Source organism: Microtus oregoni, unplaced genomic scaffold, assembly GCF_018167655.1.
Source record: "Microtus oregoni isolate MIOR12 unplaced genomic scaffold, Mior012 000012F_ref0000307, whole genome shotgun sequence".
In the NCBI taxonomy this organism is placed as follows: domain Eukaryota; kingdom Metazoa; phylum Chordata; class Mammalia; order Rodentia; family Cricetidae; genus Microtus; species Microtus oregoni.
Window position 1 is genome coordinate 36,840,157 of NW_024543071.1, and position 20,356 is coordinate 36,860,512.

Consider the following 20,356-nt stretch of genomic DNA (forward strand, 5'->3'; position numbering starts at 1 on the left):
TTAATGGCTAATTATCACAATCTTGCCTAACCCATATTTAGTAATCTGTGTAGCACCAGTCTTACCGGGAAAGATTCAGCATGTCTGACCTGGCAGCTGGCTGCATCGTTTCTGCCCTGGAGAGAGCTGCATGGCGTCTGAGCTTGCTTCCTCTTCCTCCCAGCATTCTGTTCTGTTTACTCCGCCTATCTAAATTTTAACCTATCAGGGCCAAGGCAGTTTCTTTATTTAACCGATGACCTTCCTCCCTCATTCAGAGTCTACCAACTTCTAGCTGTGAGAGAGACCTTGACCAAAAGCTCAGTTTTTTTTTTTTGTTTCCCAGTGTCCCTAGTGGCCTTTTACCTGTAGTCATCTTGTGAAGATGAAGTTAGTTCATACTCAGAAATGTAGTCACTTATGTATTAGTTGTGATTGTTATATGCTAATTGTATTATTGTCATTGCCATGGGTAGTAGAATACAATGACTTAGACTGAGGGTTTTATGGCCTGAAATGGGTGCTCATTGCATTTAACTCTGTTGTGCCAGAGAGGCAACTGTGCACTCCAGGAGAGTAACCTGTGCACTCCAAGGCACCCTGAGTCTAAGAGTCCAGCTCGAGCTTCCCTTTACATACCATTGTAGATATGATATGTAGGTGGCTTCATCCACTCATCTCCCCCATTGAGTTTCCCTTTACATACCATTGTAGATATGATATGTAGGTGGCTTCATCCACTCATCTCCCCCATTCAGTCTCTTGACTCTGGAACCCATTAATGTTTGGTCAGCTTCCTCCACTCTTTCCTGATTCCTAGAAATGCCCTCCCGGTTCCCAGAACACTCCATCGCGTGTGTGTAGTTTTGACATAAGTTCTCCCCATCCTCCTAGCCCTGATTCCTGAGTTTGATGCACCTAAGCGTTGAGTTATCTTCTCTTTCCCTCAAAAGGAATGTTTTTGCTTCAGAAAGTCTGTTTCGGTTCAAGACCTCTTTGTCTATCCTTGAGTACTTTTTTCAACGAGGTTAGGAACTTCTGGGACTACAGAGTCAAGTGACACCGTCATTATTTTTATTATTTGTATATTCCGCCAGTCCATATGATCATATAATCGAGGCAGTGGCTGTCTGTACAATTGATGCTGTTCCACAGTTCTCAACTAAGTCAAGAAATAGAAGGCATGACTCCTTAACTCTGCTGGGAAGTCACAGCTATGAGTTCTCCACTAGTGGAGAGCTGTTCAGCGGTGTGGATTTGCAGTGAACCTTCCTGGGCCACATCAGAGCCTTGCATGTTGTGGTTGTTTGAGTGAGAATGATCCTCATAGGCTCATATATTTGAGTGCTTGGTCTGTAGCTTGAGGAACTGTTTGGGAAGAATTAGAAGACAAGGCCTTTTTGGAGGAAGTGTGTTACTCAGGATGGGTTTTGAGCTCTCTCTCTCTCTCTCTCTCTCTCTCTCTCTCTCTCTCTCTCTCCTTGTGGATTAGATATGAATTGTTAGCTACTGTTCCAGTGCTGTGCCAGCTGACAGGCTCCATGCCATGATGGTCATAGGCTGTACTAGCCTCTGGAACTATAAACCTCCAAGCAAATGCTTTCTTTTATAAGTTGTCTTGGTCAATGGTGTCTCTTTTCCGCAAAGAGAAAGTAACTAAGACAGACACATTACAAAGGAAAAGGATGTTTAGTTTCTGAGGAAAAAGTGAGAGTCTGCTACATTAGTATTTAGAAATGGCCACATGGTGCTAAACAAAGCGTTATAGACCTGGGTTTATCTGGCCCCGATTCCATTTCTTGTTTCAACCAAGTCAAGGCACAGAGCAGTTGCACCTGGAGTAAGAAGTAGAAACTAGGGAGGCGCTGCTCTGTTTGAAGGGAGACAGTGTATTTCACTCTTAGAGGGAAATAAAAAAAACAGCAAGCAATGTGAGCAGGAGTATTGGGAACTTGAGAGATGCTGTGATCCTGGGAAGTCACATGGACAGGCCACAGGGAGTCCTGTGTAAAGTACCCAAGAATGCCAATCTTAGAGATGCTGCTTATTTTGGGGTCATTTGCATTATTAACAAATAAGCCTCTTTTCTATCCACGGTAGTTTCTAGAAAACTCTACAGTTTATTAAACATCCTATAAGCTAAGTTTCATTTTCCTGTTCATTTTGAAGTTGACTTCTTTGATGAAGAAAAGAAATAACACATGGAATTAAAAACTAGAAGGCAGTACTGAGCAAGAGAATGGAAGGAAGTTTTCCTGCTCTCCTGAAGAGAGTGTTGTATTTGTTGCTCATTGACCTGAGAGTATAGAGCCCTCCCCAATGACCTTCACAGGTAAGAGTACCATAGCTTACACCTGGGCTGTTTATGTGACTTTGGTTAGTGATTTATTGATATAGCAAATAACTTCATTTCTATTAATAAGTAGTATTTATTAAATTCCTGCTGTTTGTGATCAAATTTTGCTGGATGGTGGGGGAGGATACATACAGCATTCAAGCACATGAGCAGAATCCCTTTTCTCTGGAAACATGGTTACCAGGACTTTTGTAGCTAGGGCACTAATATTCTGACTGGTTATTGGTTTATTACAGTTCTACCAGCATCGTTAACAATTCCTCCCACTTTCATGCCCCCCAAAATGCCTGTTTGGAGATAAATTATCTGATACTCATTCCAAAGAGCTGTGAAGATTAAATGACAAAATTGCTGTGAAAAAAATTGCTGTGAATTACAAAGTTTGATCCAAATGAAATGGATTAAAGTATTTGAATTCTTTTATTGCATTCTCTGGTGGATACAGACAGTATTGTCTGAACTTACTGTCTACCTTAGGCCCTGTTACTGCTCTGAGATCTGCTCAATTTTTCATGGGAATAAACTTGCCGTAAGTTAATTTTTTGTTTGTTTGTTTGTTTTTGAGACAGGGTTTCTCTGTTTAGCTTTGGAGCCTGTCCTGGCGATTGTTGTGTAGACCAGGCTGGCCTTGAAATCACAGAGATTCATCTGCCTATGCCTCCTGAGTGCTGAGATTAAAGGCGTGTGACATCACTGCCTGACCATAACTACATTTTTATTTGAAAGCAAAATAGTGTGTGCTTCATCATTTTCTAGGTTTCATTCCTTTATGCTGCATTCAGAACCCTTATCTGTATACTAGATGTTTTCTGTATTTCACCTTAAATGAATACTTTAACATTTATGCAGCCTTTCATATTTAGTATGTCATAGTTTTGATGGGTTTTGAACATGGAGGGTGTCTCAGTAGCCTAGGAATTTTTAAAGCCTGCTTTCGAATGGAAACGACTATGTGGTAAATGTGAATCATGAAGGAAGACAGCACCCAGAGCAGCCTCCTCAGGTGTCCTTTGCGCCAGCCCACACAAGAAAGGAGCCACGAGGCCAGCAAACACATATTACCAACCTCCTATGTGGTGGGAATTGGGTCCCCCTGTACACGGCATATGTGAACAGATACGGCCCTTTTGTCTAGTTTGCCATCATCTTCATCTTCAGCCAGACCACCGTGTTTTAGAGAGACCTCTCCTGGTACTACACTAAGGGCTTTAGTGTCATTATCAGTTAAGATGCTTACCATGTCAGCAAAAGAATTGCCAATTATTATCTCAGACTCATAGAGGAGGAAACTGATGTTCAGTGAAGTCAAAACAATTTTTTTAGTCAAGAAAAAGCGGTGTTTGAATGTGGTCATAAGTCTTGCTGCTTGAAGGTGTCACACCCTTTGACTATGGCTTCCCTGTAGTGTCATACAGAGGGGATGGTAGTGGGGATAGAAGTGGGAGGAGTAAGTAAGACCTATATAGGATTGTCCCCCCCCCCAAAGTAATAAACTTTGGTCTTTGGGGGGAAAGATGGTAAGCACATCATTTTCTTCAAAAATATTAGAAATGACCAAGTAGAGACTATTAAAACTGAAGGCTGTAGTAATGATAATAGTAGATAAGTAATCAGTGGCACAATTAGGTATATCAGCTATGAGCTTTGCGAAGATGTTTAATCCTTGAACCCTGCCTGGCTAGTATTCATTTGACCTTGTTCATGGTTGTGTCTGATAAATGAAACATTGTATTTTGGAGCAGACCACGCATTGGCACTGAACGAAGAATGCAATCATAGTGTGTTTATTCTAGGATGTGGACTTTCGATATTTGCATTTGATGAAGTTTGATACATTTTGACCCTCAGTACTTCTTTTAAAACAATGTGTGGAGATTTGCAGCCTCTCAAACTCTTTTCGGACTTCCTTTCTTTTCCCCTTTCTGTCTACAGAACTTCTGTTCCATGGGTTGCTCAGACTTGGGGGTTGGCAAGATGGCTCAGCAGGGAGAGGCGCTTGCTGCCAAGCCTGCTGACCTGAACTCAAGCTCTGGGACCTACATGGTGGGAGAGATCTGGCTTCTGACCTTCCTATGTGCCCCCCACCCTCCCCAGATAAAGGTAATAACTCTGGCTGTGGATAAGCTGCCCCATGTCCCATTTCACAGGTCCAGAACTTCTGTGACAGTGACTGATTCAAGAGATGGACACTTACAGAATTAAGCAAGTCCCCATTCTTCTTGGAACCTCTCCGCTGTGGTTACCAGGAAAGATGGATCTTTCTGACTGGCATTTTCTGAGCTGCTTGGATGTTAGCCTGATGAGGTTTCTTTGGTGACCCAGGTACAGGCTAACAGCTTCTGGCTAGAGGGCTACTTTGATGACGTCAGTTGAGTCCTAGCTCTCATTTTGTCTGAACTGTGCCTGTCCTTAGAGTGTCTGGCCAGGTGAATCTACAAATCCATCCATCCATTTCTGCTTTAGCTGATTTAAATTGTATTTCTGGTACTTAGATAATTTCTAATTGTATAGATAGTTCACTGATTATAGTTAAATAAAGCAAGTTTCAGTTTATACTTAAGATACTTTTTATATTAGGTAAATACATGCTGATTCTTTGCTCTTTTATTAAAACAGCTTATTTGGCACCTGAAGCGTTGCGACGCAGCTGGATCTGCTGCATATATGTTTTCTCCACGTGTGAGTGGTGGGGAGGGAAGAGTGGGTGAGGGGAGGGCACACAGCCCTTGGCAGGGACCCTCACTTTCCATGTAAAGGTCAATGTGATGTCACTTCTTGTCAAAAGTACCCACATTACTATCTGAAGCCACCCTGGATTTCCTGGCTCTCTGGAACATCATTCCTTTGTACCCTTTCTTTCTTTACTGCATTCATTTGAAAATGCTCCATAGGAAAGACATCTGTCTAAGGTGTGGGGAAATTCACCTTTATCATTTACTTTATTGCTTACCATTGCAATGCTTAAAAGCACGCATCAGAAGACTGAAGATTTACTAATATAAATTCAAATATGAGAAAATTAAACAGCTCAAAAACAAGGGAAGCAAAGACTTATTTTCCCCATGGCCACCTGGTTTCCCATCTGCCTTGCCTTTTTCCCCAGTGGCCTTATGAAGCAACGGTTTGCTTCCTGACTCTCCTCCAGTCTAACTACTGGTTTTCTCAGAAATGTCTTAGAATAAAAATTGGACTCTACAAATAACCCCTGTGCATTACATAATTGAAAATTAAATATAATTGTGAAAATTAAGTCTTGGCTAAACACACAGGAGGAATATAATAAACTTAAGAATCTAAAATGGATGTAATTACGTATATATGCTTGATCATCAAAGAAGTCATCCAAAACTGTGCCCGATTCCCTTTCCAAATCAAGTAGGTCAGTGTCGGGGGGTATTCAGTAGTCCTTGCAAAATAGAGTTCACACTATAATCATTTAATGACACAAATTCCCTCAGCATAACGGCTGCATAAACAGTGTTCATTATAGTGATTAGAAACATTAATTTCTTAGAGCAATCAAAATTTTCTTTCATCTCCTATTGCAGTATTTTTTTTAAGATGTAGGTTTATGACCCATGAAATCAATTTAGTAGGTACAATCAGCATCTGGGAAAGTAGATTAAAAGAGAAAATATTCAGTTTCATTGCATATTGTCCATGTAAGTTTATCTGAGATACATTTCAAATTTTAAAGAGCAATATGTATAACTCTTTGACTATGACACAAACTGTATTTCATTTTGTAAAGTAGCACACTAAAAAGCTAGAAAACAAGTAAGTATTCTACAATATGCCAAATACATTGTAGGGCTGACCTGAATATGACGCCTAATTTCTAGTTTCACAGATTGTTGAAGACAAGTGTTTTCATTGAACAGTCACAATCACTGTGTTTTCTTTCTGAGACTTAGATTCCCCTTCCCATTTGCTATGAAATTTGTTCATGGCATTTGTTGATGTCAATGGAGTGGGGGATATCTTGGCTGTATGTACGAGCTCTCAGTTCTGGACTGAACCATTGACTAGCCAACTCCTTGTGAGCACACTCTCACCGGCTCTGTCCCTCAGGTTCCTTATGTATAAGTGAGGCTCATGATGAACTGGTAGGCTATTTGCAGAATCAATGAAGGAATGCAATAAATGTTCTTCACAGTGTTGGGCACACAGTGAGTCTTCAACAAATATTGCTTATTGATGTTATTACTTTCTTCATTATCTTTATATGAGAATAGAAAACATCAGACTTTTATAGCAAAGAAGTTTCACCTTTGCTTCCGATAGAGACAGCATAAAGCCCAGAGTGTATCTTGTGGCTCAACCTACTCATGCCTGCCTCAGGCCCTTAATTCTCTTTCCCAGCATCTATATTTGTAGTTGAAAATGAAACATCTTACAGAAATGTCTAACCTAGGATACACCACACACTAGGAGGGAATGAGAATTTCCTGATATGTGATCAGGAGTCTAGTGAACGCATATAGACACTCAAGGAATGAACAGGGAAGCCTGGTAATCATATTTGTCTAAGGGTCTCATGAGGTCCAGGAGGAAGTCAGATATGTTGGTCCTAAGTTCAGGCATAATCATGAGTTTGAGTGTGAAGGAGGTTACTTCACCTTGTGTAGCTTTTCTTACTCCGCTGGCAAAGGGAGATTCAATTAGTTCCTGCATCACATAGCTGTTGCTGTGATTAATGTTTACCGTAGTTGTAAGGAGCTTCGCACAGCTACTGCCACATAATAAGTTTTCAAGAAAATAGTGGTAGTGAAAGAAGAGTAATATTCTAGAAACAGCGCATGAAGTAACTGTCCTTTTTTACTCTGAAATATAGAACACCGATTCTATCACTGGATCATTGAGTAATCCATTCACTTCTTCATCCAACAAAAACTGAAGGCGGCATGAATTGGGGATTAAGTTCCATGATGAGAAGGTGAATAGGACAGCTTTTCTGCTCTCATTGAGTTTATAGTCTATGGAGGTCATGGGCACGCAACGACGAGGGGGTGATAAGGGCCGCTGCAGATGTGTTAATAGCGCTAAGTGAGAACACAGATGTTTGTGACTGACAACCACACTTAGAAACATTTATAGTTTGTCTTCCATATACTTCCGGCCTGAATTTTAGATCTGAACAGGCCTAACTTTCTTCTGTTTATACTAATTTATTAAAAGTTTTGCCAAGTGTAGCTTGCTCACTAAGGTATACTAAAGAGGAGGCTTCATCTATAGAACCTGGAGGAAATTGGCCTGTACTTGGCCACGGCTCCAAGGGTAAGGGCAGGTAGTGAGATATCTTTGAAGGACTGAGTCTAGAGAGTAGGGAAAATATCCACCCTATAAATTAAAATCCAACAATTCAAGCATGCTTGCGCTTACTATGTTCAACAGGGAAGTTAAAGTTCTGTCTAATGCTCAGTTATAACAAGGAGTATTGTCTACGTTTTCATTTCTCTATCTTCTGAATGATATTTGATTTTTAATTTTAATATATACATCTATGCCCATTTCCATTTAGATAGCTTTGAAAATAAAGTAATAATAATTATTAAATAACTTTAGATAACTTAGCATTTTACATATTCTGTTAACATTTTTCATTTAAATTTTTATGATTAAATTTTTATTTAAATTTAAATGGACATGAGTAACATTCTATTCAAAACTTACAAAATCAAGTCACACACAACATATGTCAGCATTAAAAGGCTTCAATAGTGGTAGCACTGTCTTACACAATGGGTCAATGGGCTGTCAGTAATTAGATGTGACATAAACCATTTGGGGTTAAGTCCATTAGTAGGAGGCTTAAGGTGTCTCTGTTAATCCATTTAAATTACTTTTTGTGTTATGTGGATAGAGGAACTCTTACCTTTGAGTAATGCTGTCAGGATAGCTAAATCAATGTCCTGGTGGCCTTCTGATCCCATTCGAAATACTGTGATCTGCAATTTGAGACAAGGAGATGCTTAACAACACATTTGTCCTCCAGAGAGAAATCAAATCAATGAAACCACTTCTGATCAGTGACAGTTTTACTATCCCTGAAGTAGGTTCTTGACTTTAGGGCAAGCGTACATAATGAGGATCAGAGGAATGGGCTCTCCCACTCATTAAGAGGGAGATGTGTCAATAATCTCCAAGTGGGGACCATCTTACATTACTGTATGGATAGTGGTTATCAAGCAGGGCTTTCAGGATTTGCAATATATGTAAGTTGTAACACAGGCCATGAGTGAGGAACTGTGTTTAAAGATAGCTGGCCACTATGTTCTATAGAAAATGGCCCACTGCATGTGCACAAATGTGCGCTGTAACCACCTCTACACTTATTCCTTAACAATAGTCATCTGTGTTGGTTGGTTTTTGTCAACTTGACACAGCCTAGACGTCTCCGGGAAAAAGGATTCTTCACTGAGAAAGTGCCTCTGTAGGATTGTCCTATAGACTAGTTTGTAGGAAATTTTCTTGATTAACAATTGATGTGGAAGGGCACAGTACACTCCTGGGCAGATAGTCCTGGGTATACAATGAAGTAGGCTTCTGGAGCTGGAGAGATGGGTCAACAGTTAAAAACTCTGGCTGCTTTTCCAGAGGGTCCCGTTTCAACTCCCAGGACCCACATGGCAGTACCGTCTGTAACTCCAGTTCTGGGATCTGACAACATCTCTGGCCTCTGTAGGTACCAAGCACGCACATGGTGCACAGAAATATCCATATGTGCAAAATAAAACACCCATATATGTAAAACAAAATAATAGAAATGAAGAAGAAACTAGGTCGAGGAGCAAGCCAGGAGGAGCAAGTCAGAATTCCTCTGTGATCTTTGCTTCAGTTTCTGCCTTCATGTACCTGTTTGAATTCCTGCCCTCACTTTCCTCAGTGATGGAGCATGATCTGGGGGTTTTAAGCTGAAATGAACTCTTTCCTTACCAAGTTGCTTTTGGCCATGGTATTTTTATCATAGCAATGAAAACCTCAACTAAGACAACATTCAAGGGTTTTGACACTGGGATGCGCGTTACTGTTTAGCCCTCTCAATGAGTGCATATCCTTTAGAATAATCTAGCAGTATATCCAGATGGTAGGAATGGACAGAAGGCAGTAAAATAACATCTTTTCCATGGTAATATAGGAGAGAAACACGGTCTCTGGGGAAGAATAACAGGAAGGAGAGGGAGGAAGCATCAGCGAGGAATTAATTCTTTCCTGAGACTTGACTGTTGATAGAAAGAGGGAGCTGGGAGACTCATTCCAGAGGAGATGTTTTTTACTAACAATTGTTACTGCAACCACAAACTAGCAATTGGGGATAATCTCTACTTTTATGGCACTGAAGAATTCCCCTCATAATCTCAAACAACTTTGCTGACATTCAAAGAAAGCCCCAAGAAATGTTATTTGTATGCGTCCTCTATGCTCACCAAAGGCCCAGGTGTATGTTTTGGGTGGGAATCTTTTATGGGTGTACAGGAAACACTGGCATCCACAGTGATGGGCAGCACCGGATTTGTTTCTACTGTGTGCCCTGAGAAGCTTTCATTTTCCCTTGTAGAATGCTGACTACACAGAGCAAGTTTCCCCGCTTAAAAGGCAAAGACGAGCAGCGGCTAAGTATTGGTTTCTAGCCGGGATGAGCTAAAGAACGGTTTTTGGAGCAAAAATTTGCATGAAAAACTTAGAGAAGGATTTTTGTAAGGGAGCAAGGCTTAATCTATTTTCAGGAATCTTCTTGCCAACTCCATGAAGAGTTAGTAAAGATCATACTGGGAAAGTATAAACTTGGCTGAAGGGCAGGGAAGGTTGCAGATGATGCATGCCCTTAGCTAACCAATCAGAAAGCACAATTCAAAAATAAGCTGTTGTTTACTAAGTGAGTTTACAGTCAGTTGAAATTTCAGGAAAACCCCAAGAGTGTTTCTGTGCCTTTGACGGACTGATTCTAGGACTCAAATAGTCACAACCACACACAATTGTCATAGAATTCGTTACCAAATCAAAGACTTTAAAAGAATATGTTGTTGGCATTGGAAACAATGAGTAAATTATGAAATAGAATACAACCCAGAGATGTGCCTACACGTATGTGAGCATTTGAAACCAGACAAAGGGTCGTTGGAAGTCAGCGGGGAGAAGATGCTTGTTTTCTCCCTTCTCTTCTCTTTTCTTTCCTTTCCTTCTCATCCCCTTTCTCAGCCTCCTCTGTTTCCATTAATAGAAGGGTCGTGCTATGTCGCTGATCTCAAAGTTACAATCTACGGCCTCAGCTCCCCTGATACCTAGGATTGTGGATATGAATCACCACCCTGAGCAATAAGTGATGTGAGGACAACTGTACCTTTTCACTTAAAAACCTGAATTCCTTTTCTACCTCCCAAATCACACAGATAAAATTCCAAATGGATTCAGTATGTAAAGATGTATAAAATTGTTATAAAATACAGGAGAATATAATTTGTAAAGATTTTTTTATCATGTAATGGAATTCTTTGATTCATTCCCAAATACCAAATAAAAGTAGATCATATAATTAATGTATTATTTTTTATGTTACATGTTCTTTTAAAACAGTCTTTAAAATATGACACATTTAAAATTTTTATTTTTGAGATTGTATTTTAATTATAAGATTTCACCTGATGTGGGATTCCCCTATGTATGCCGTGAATACAATTGGTGAATAAAGAAACTGTCTTGGGCCTGTACAGGGAATAGAGGTAGGCAGAGAAAACTGAACTGAATGCTGGGAGGAAGCAGGCGGAGTCAGGGAGAAGTCATGGGCCTGCCACCAGAGACAGACATGCTGAAACCTTGCCAGTAAGCAATGAGCTTTGGGGTAAAATATAAAATAATGGAGATGGGTTAATTCTAGATGTAAGAGCTTGTGGTTGGCCAAACAGTGGAGTCTGTGTAATTATTTCAGGAGTCTGGGTGGCCAGGAAAAGAACAAGCAGAGGGCAGCTGGGAACACACTAGCAGCCTCCACACAACATTCTCCCTTCTATTTCTTTCCTCCAAACCCTCCCAGATACCCTTCCTTGTTCTCCAAAACTCCTGGCTCATTTTTCACTAATTGCTATTGCATTTTGTAAATGTATATACATATACATTCATAAATACTGTCTCATGGTAGTATCAGAAACTACACCCATAAAATATCTCCAACATGACTGCCCAATCATGTGCTAAAGATTGTTATTTTAGAGCTACTGATTCTAACTATTATATGTTTTGATTACGTAACTTTCTTCGACTTCCGTGCCTGGAGTCTACTAAAATATGATATGTCCTCTTTATGGAGCTTGGCACTTCAGTTAGACTTTATTTTTATCTAAATGTGCTATATAACAACCGTTCATGTGTCCCATCCATGGTTTTATTGATTGTCTTATCTAAATCCTTATGTTGAAACTTAAGGCCAGGGTGATGGTTATAGGATGTAGGGCAATTAAGGGGGTGCTATGTCTTGATTAATGAGGGCTATAAATTAGTATCATTATAAGAGAGCCCATAGAGAACGGCCTCATTCCTTTTGCTGTGTGAAGACACGGCCAGAGGAGCCACTTAGGAGCCAGAAAGAGCCCTTTACATCTGTGACCCCTGATTCTGGCCTTTATGCACTCAGAGCTCTAGGGAGCGAATCTACATTATGTATTAGAATCCTGGGCTATAGCATTCTGTTTCAGCAGTCCGGGTGTACCATAACAGCCCTATTCCCAGTTAGAAAAATCCTTGTTTGGGGGGAACATTTTCTTTGTGTCAGGAAAAGTGATATTTATTTTCAAATATATGATCTTCAACTCCTCATTTTATGTAATAAAATAAATGTGTGCATCTACATAAAGGTGAACATATAAAATACACAATCAACAAATCATTGCTATGACTATTTAATTGGATGGGGAAATTATTAAGACTTTGTTATTATGCCTCTAACTCCTAAATAGTTATTCAAAGCTGATCATAGAGTCATTTAATAAATCAGAAGATAGCCTTGCACAAAGCAAATGATGAAAGCCCATTTCAGTGCTGATGGAGTACATCTGACTGTGGATTTGACACTAGGAATGTGTGTCACACATCTTCACATGGACAGAGGACAGACACCTGGCATATGAACTCTTTAGCATTCAGATCCTCCGTGTGACTTTGACATATTGTGCACATTCTAGGAGAGAGGAAACATTCTGAAGAGTGTTTAGTGAATAAGGAGACAATGAATTTCCATGAAGAGAAGGCTATGCTAGTCACCCAAATGTTCTGAATGTTCACGGTAAGTTACCATTGCACCCTTCTGTACACAGCAGTCTCCTCTGTTCATAAGGTGGGATGATAATGTTTGCCTATTTCCACTTAGATAGGAAAAAAACCGTATAGGATCTCCTAGCAAATAGTCCATGTTTTGTCACTGCTTTGGAGAGAATAGATGGATCCATAGATTATCACATTACCGTTTGCCCCAGGCATCTTCTGCTTGTTTAGTCAGAGACAAAGTAGCTTGGCTAAGGTCACACAAAAGTTAGAACTCTGAAGTTGAGTAGTGCCTGTCCTTACCCCCATCCCATCTAGAGAGTAGTATGTGAAGGACAGTATTACCAGCTGAGCTGCCTCTTCTGTTCCAGCTCATATGTGGAGGTCAGAGTCTAGGATGGCTACGAGACGGAGGATGTGAACGGAACAGCCTTCTGTTTTGGTCTGAGTTTGAGATGTTCTTCTATAGGCTCATGTGATGAAGGCTTGGTTCTCTGGCATTATTCTGTGGTGTTTTAGGAACATTGGTGGATGGGGCCTAGTTGGAGGAAGTAGGTCACTGGGGAATACATCTTGGGTGCTGTCCTGTTCTATGGTCACTCTCTTTGCTCCCTGGCTGCCAAGAGGTGATCAAATTCTACCCCAACAGCGCCATGGTGTTCTCTCTTTGGCTCACAATAGTAGAGCCAGCCACCCATGGACTGATACAATGAGATAAAGTAATTCTCTCATTTAATTCCCCCCTCAGGTATTTATCACAGAGATAAAAGACTAACACACCTTCATAGGCATTTGAAATAAAAAATAAGAAAAAAATGACCAAACAAAACCCATCTATGAAGTGTTTTTGAGTTGTGGTCACAGCTGGGTAGGGGTGGTAGGGGCTTCCAGGTGGAGGTGTGTGCTGACTTAGGTTTTCATAGGGCATCTCCTTCTGCATAGCCATGAGGATATTGTACCTAGCATTATTGATGACCCCATAGTTCCAGGTGGGAGATGAGAAGTAGCTGTATCTTGTTCTGAACTCAAGAAGAGATGCTGGAGAGGTAACCTGAGGTTAGTAGTGGTAATTTGACTAATTGTTTAAGTTAACTCTTTTTTTCAGGGCTGGATGGCCTGAAAGATATGCAAAAAGCATTTAACTTATGGCAAGATGAAGGAATTCAGGGTCGTATTTGAGCCCCATTATTTAAAAGATCAAGACAATTGCAATATGAAATGGGCTTCTTTGCACACCTGACCTGTTAAACTCTCCAATGCCTAAACTTCACTGCACGATTAGAGATCACATTTCAGATGGAAATCCTCCTGACACACATGTTAAATTTCCTTTAAAATGTAAGATTATCGGGCTTTCATAGCAACAGATGTGGATGGGGGGCAACGAGTGGGGAGTTCCAAAGGGATTTATAGGGGTGCTTGTAGAAGTGCCTGGCATTGTTATCAGGGAGCTTGAGATGGTGTTGGCATGCAAGGGCTTTGTGGGATTTTTATTTTTGAAAATTGAAGTGTGGGCATGGTTGCCTTCTTGTCCATGTGCCATCCTGGAATGCTGCTGTTGAAAAACACAAGGACCTGGGCTGACGCTGTGAGCAAGGGAGCCTTCAGAAGAACCAAAGGAGCTCCAAGGAGAGCTGGGGACGCCAAAGACAAGTTTTATATTATAAGCTCCCCTGACCGACCTGAGATGTTATACTGCTATCACTATTCTAAAACTGCTAAAATTTGAAATGAAAATGTTGCGAAAATTAGCTGCATAGAGCCGCCTTCTACCACTTCCAGGGATGACCGCTTTCTAGGCTGTTCTATCCTTTCCTTTCCTGGTGGCAGTTGGTTCTGAAGAGCAGGGCTTTCAGCTGCAGAGGTGGGCATCGTGGATTTGTCATTGGCCTGATGTTCACTATCTATGTGTGCTGTAGTGTATTTAGCCGCTATGACAAGGCAGGCTTCCATCGTCTGCCATTGTCAACATTGCTGCAGTGAGTACCCATGTGCACATGGGGAGGGGTATGCATCTGGAGGAGAAAGTTTGGTCCTGCTGCTCTGAAGGAGAGCTCCTTCACCTGCTTCTCTCTGATGCCTATGGTGCCTTCACTCTTTCATTCGCAGATTCTGATTCTCAGGATGTCTGAAAAGAACATTTAAGTTTACAATATGCACTCTTGGTCCTGTAGTTTGAAACTCTAGTTTCTGCTTCCACCTCCCAAATATTGGGATTAAAGGCTTGCGCCACCATGCCCAGCCTAGTTTCTTGTTTTCAATTAGGAAATTATGGAAAAAAATTTTGTTCCTTCCCATAGTATCCTTTTCTCTCTACTACATTTTAAGCATAGAAGAAAAAATATTTTGAGAATTCATTTTGTCTCTTTTTGTCATTTGAGGGGCAGAAAAGGAGATATCCATGTGTCTCATTTGATCAAATATCATAAACATAGTATAATAAAAATGTAAACTAAATAGAATGATAACCTAATTGTTTTATAGATAGTTTAGTAAAGGCTGATTTTTTTTTTAAATTGAGATTTTCAATGTGAATGCTAGCTCTAACTCTAACACTTCTCTGACATGGCTTGTATATTAGCAAAGTTACATTATGGGATACAGGAAGATTAACTCAGCTTTCCAGATAAAAAAGAATAAACGTGAAAACCATTTCATTAAAAAAATGTTTCCCCCAAATTCAGCTTCCTTCTTGACAAAGTACCCGAGCTTAGATAAAATTATGGCTTTCACAAGGAAGGGAAGTGGAGTTTAAAATTCACAACCTTCCCTTATTTTCTACCCCTTCCACCTTACTGCCAACCAGCTTCACTGTCTTTATTTTTATTTTGTGTCCCCTTATAAAAGTCAGAAATTTGGTCACCGTGCTTGTCACTCCCAAGTTGTGTATGGTTCTGATTTACTGAGCTGCTTTCCTGAGCCTCTCTGCCCAGTCTGCTGAGTGTGGAGGGCACAGTACCAAAGTGGGCAGATAAGATCCATGCTCTCCCATGTTGCCACCCTGAGAAGGGGAAATGAGAGAACAGGTGTGGTATGCGGTACCATGTTGTGTAATGTTCTGTACAGCATTGCTTCTGCCTCCTCTCGACCCCTTTCTCTCTGTGCCTGCTCTCACAGCCTTGTTCAGCCTGTAACAGCTTCAGTTTTGTGGTGATTCTGGTTCTGTTGTGAGTGGCAGCTTGTTTTTTTCTGGGCTGCTCAGCCCCAAAATAACCATACAGAAACCATATTATTGCAGTACTGTTTGGCCAATAGCTTAAGCATAATTCTGACTAACTTTTATATCTTAATTTAACCCATTTCCATTGATCTGTGTATCACCACAAGGCTGTGGCTTACCGGATAAAGTTCCAGTGTCTGTCTCTGGTGGGGCTACATGCTTCTCTCTAATCTCTGCCTTCGTTTTCCCAGCATTCAATTTAGTTTCCCCTGCCTAACTAAGTTCTGCCTTGTTATAGGCCAAAGCAGTTTCTTTATTCACTAACCAATAAAAGCAACACATAGACAGAAGGACCTCCACACCACGGTCCTGTCTCTCATATTCATTCCCATTAGGCTAGTCATGCAAACAAATGTATTAACTTTTCCTCCGTCCCTATATAAGGCAGAGAAATTCCTAGCAGGGCATTCAAAGATCGCTGGTATGTGCTCCCTGCTGTTCTTTAACTCCACCTGTTGCTGATTGCGCACTTATCATTGTGCCTCTTGCTGCCATTTCTCCCTGTCACAACCACAACCCATGTCCACATACCAGACATCCAGCCCACTGTGTGGAGCAATGTATTCCTTTTTCGAGACCCTGATTTTTTTGGTTTCTCAGCTTTTGCCCATTCAGAAGATTCTTAGCTGAATTTCCTCCCTTTACTTGGTGAACTAACCATGGGTCTTCCTCTCCACACGAGCCATTTTAAGAAATTTACACACTTTCTTTAAGCTCCTATCATCCTCTAAGGCTTTCTGAGGCTCTGCTTTCCACCTTTATGACTCCTGTAAGCACACTTTGTATAAAGGAGAGATTAGCTCGCAGAAAGGCCTCCCAGTCCCAGCTCAGTAAACATTGTTCAGTGGATGAACTACCTCCAAACGGCTGTGTTTAAAAGATTTAAAGAAAATAAAACATTTAAAAAGAAGTAGGATATACTCCCCAAGTGCCAAGAATCAATTTCAGCACAAGAGTCTGCCCGATACTGTGTTGTTGCGAGATTGAACAAGTCTTATATGAAGGAGGGTAGGGTGTAGCTTAAAAGCATTATTTACTGGGATTTCATATACATAAGAAAATTTGGGGGCTACAGAAGCATAACATACTCCAAAATATGTTTCACCAAGGTGTCATAATCCTTGGTTCCATGTATACTAAACCACTCCATACAGGAAAAAAAAAACTCAAAGTAAAGATATACTCCAGGGAAATGCAGCAGAAACTTAAAATGACTTAGGGAGCAGCCTAATTCATTTTTTCTTGGAAATAAATGAGTCTTTTCTCACCATGAAAACAATGAAATAGAATAGAGGGCATGCCCTGAATTAATCATGGCCATTCCATTTTAAAACTCAGTAAGTCTTGGGTCAGACAGGAAGAAGGTATGGGAGAAAATACTGGGGAAATTAAACCGACTCACTTTCAAAGTACCCATTTATCAGCTTAATTTGTGACATATTTCGGTCACCGTGGGCATCGAATCTGTGAACGCAGGCATGGCTATTGAGTAGAGCTTTTGAAAATGAAAATAACTGTGATATTACACTGAAAACCAGGCCTAAGCTGCAAGGACATTCTGGCTCAATCGATCAGAAATTGAAAGGAACGTTCCACACTCGTGCCCTGCTGCTCGCTGTTTGGGAGATGACGTCTGAGCTTGACAAATGGTTTGGAGCATGTCTGAGAAGTTTACAGAAATGCTAGGACTACACACAGATGATCAACAAAGGAAATTCTTGCAATTCCAAAAAGTCCACCTATAATAACATTAACCCGGAGCCTCAAGGACACTCAAAGGCCACAGGACAATTTCCGCAGAAGAAAAATATCGACCTGGATATGGTGACTCGTGCCAGAATCCCAGTATCAGGAAGCTGAGGTGTGAAGGTTGCCATGAGTTCTAGGCCAACCTGAGCTACAGAATAAAACACTGTCTCAAAACTAAACAGCAGATACATTTCTGGTGTGTCCGCTGTTTGGATTATCACTAAATTCTGTAGAGGCTTCAGAAGAAAGGAAGGATTAGATCCAAGAATTCAGTCATCACAATGCTGTGCTTTTTATTTTATTTTTAATTTAATTTTATTTTTTTACAGTGCTGGGGATCAAACTGAGGGCCTTGCACTTGCTGGAAGAGTGGTTTACTACTGAGCGACATCCCCAGTCCCAGGGCCTTTTGAAGTCCACAGGCTTATCATAGCATTTCCCCTAGTATCACTAGCATTTCCCCTAGAATCACTAGTATTTAAAATAACTTGAAACAATTGAATAAAAATGCAAAATACATGCACATTAAGATATGGAATGATAAAAGTCTATTGACAGGGAAAACAGGAATCTCAGTTGGCAATCAAAGGCTTCTAAGCACACAATGACTTTAGGTTTCTTTCTGGCCTTATCAGAAGGGACTTGATGTGGGGGGGGGGAGAGAATGATGAACCTTCAGGAACAGAATGCTGGGAACCTGAAACTTCTTCCTTATTTCCCAGCTGTTTTGATGAACTTTTGGATGAAATTGTTAAAACTGTCACTTTGTCAATGTTATTGACTCTAGCAAGGGACATGCATATTAATATGTAAGAAGGAAGGAAACAAGAGGAAATTCATGTGTAATTTCAGATGAGAAAGCAAAACAGCATTGGAGACAGAAATGCAAATTTAAAATTAAAATATTAATATCAGATTCAATTACTTGTCCCAAGTTCCATAAGACCCATAAACATTCTTTAGTATCCATGGGGACTGACCCCAGTACCTCCCATGGGCATCATACTCAAAGGATGCACAGGGCCCCTTGATTTAACAGAATTTTGACGTCTAGACTATGAATAACCTCCCATACAGGCTATGTCAACTCTAAATGAATACCTACTGCATTGTAAATGCTTGTGAATAGCCATTTGGTTGTATTATTATTCAGTGAACTATGAGGAGAAATGTGTGTACATGTTTATCACAAATACAGTTCCTTTTAAATATTTTTGGTTGGCATCTGATTGAGCCTGTGGTTGTGGGACCTAGGGATACTGGCCTAACTCTTTATGGAATATTTTTGAACGAGCCTCACATTTTGCACTGAGCTAGTTGAATAAAAAGTGCTGCAGAGACAGAAATTGGATGACATTAATACAATTCCAGCATGTCCTATAAAGCTTTTGTGTATAAATTTGCATATTATATAAGTAAGTTTTTTTTTTAACTTTGAAAAAGGATGTGTTGTTACACCACGAGCTTGATAATTTATTTTCATCATTTGACCTTTGATTCATAATTTGACCTAGGTTGATTTTGGTGGAGGATTGTCTTATAGAATGAGTCCTGTCTACACCATTGTTCGGCTCTGTGTTACCCTGAGGGACCCTAAAGACAACAACTCGGCAGTTAATGAACGGAGCTGCAGAAAGATGGGTACACTTTGTACTCTAATCTTAGATTCCCTTTTTACCTTTTAAATCCTGCCATAATTTCAAAATACTAGAAGTTTCCCCACCAAGAAATGTAGTTAAGAGGCCAGAGATGTAGTTTTCGTCCTATAAAGGTAATACGCTTGCACACCTGGGTGCTTCCTTTTCTCCCCTCCTCTCCCTTTTCCTTCTGTGCCCTTCCATTCCTTCCCCTTTATCACTTCTTTCTCTTCCACCCCTTCCCTTCCCTCTCTTTCTTTCCCCTTTCTCCTCACGGAAGAGAAACAGGAGCATATTTTGAAATATTATTTTGCATGCCGTGTTCTCAGTTAACATAATATTTGTGAACTGTTGAGAACTCTTCAAGAATATACTTTTGATATTTGCAGGGTACTTTTTTATACTTTTGATATTTGCAGGGTATTTTATCTGATAGGTATATTATAGTTCTCTTAATCGGTGTCCTGTAGTTAATCAATTACATTGCTTCTAACTGTTTGCTGTGAATAGAGATAGGATGAAGGTTTGGAGTGCGGATCTTGTTCTGTGCTTAGCACATAGTCCTTAAATAAGTCTTAGACATGTGGAGCTTTTGCCACAACCTTTGTCATAGCTACAGAGGAGTCTTAGCATGAGGGTGAGCTGAAGTCAGAGGAAGCTTGGGTTGTCTTTGAACCTGATTTGCTGGCTAACCCTCTAAATCAATTAACAAATGCCTGAGGTAGATCTGCTGGTTCCAAAACAGTACCAGAGAACCTACACCTGTCTCTGTTGAGAAGCGAGCTGGGTCAGAGCTTATCTTCATGATTACCAGCCACCAGGTGGAGCTTCAGTTCAAGTTTCTCTCCCGGTTTGACCTGCCTGATTTTTCCTCCAGCTCTCTGATGACAGCTTAGGGTCTCTAGGCCATTTTGGCTTATATAACTGGGCATGTTCAAGTGAAATCATTCAGTGAACATACTGCATGGGGATTGCTTTTTATAACACGTAAGTCATATCACAGTAAGAAGAATTTAAAATATGGGTCAGTAATTCACCCAAGGTTTTCTAAACTCGTGACTGGCGTATCATTCATCATCGAAAGAGTGCTCCCATCCTAAGACGACACTGAGGAAGGCAGAACAAAACTCCTCAGCTGCTTCTGTGATGAGGGGAACATAT

General features: G+C 40.5%; 1 protein-coding gene across 23 annotated transcripts in view; it reads right to left on the reverse strand.

Annotated features, from left to right (window-relative positions):
* The window catches only part of Trpm3 (transient receptor potential cation channel subfamily M member 3), an 804,706-nt gene that overhangs the window by 118,686 nt on the left and 665,664 nt on the right, over positions 1-20,356 (reverse strand). For all 23 annotated transcript variants that reach the window (XM_041661180.1, XM_041661178.1, XM_041661173.1 and 20 more), the window contains one exon: positions 8,211-8,283. In XM_041661180.1, the coding sequence (XP_041517114.1) occupies positions 8,211-8,283 (73 nt within the window). The remainder of the gene's footprint in view (positions 1-8,210; positions 8,284-20,356) is intronic.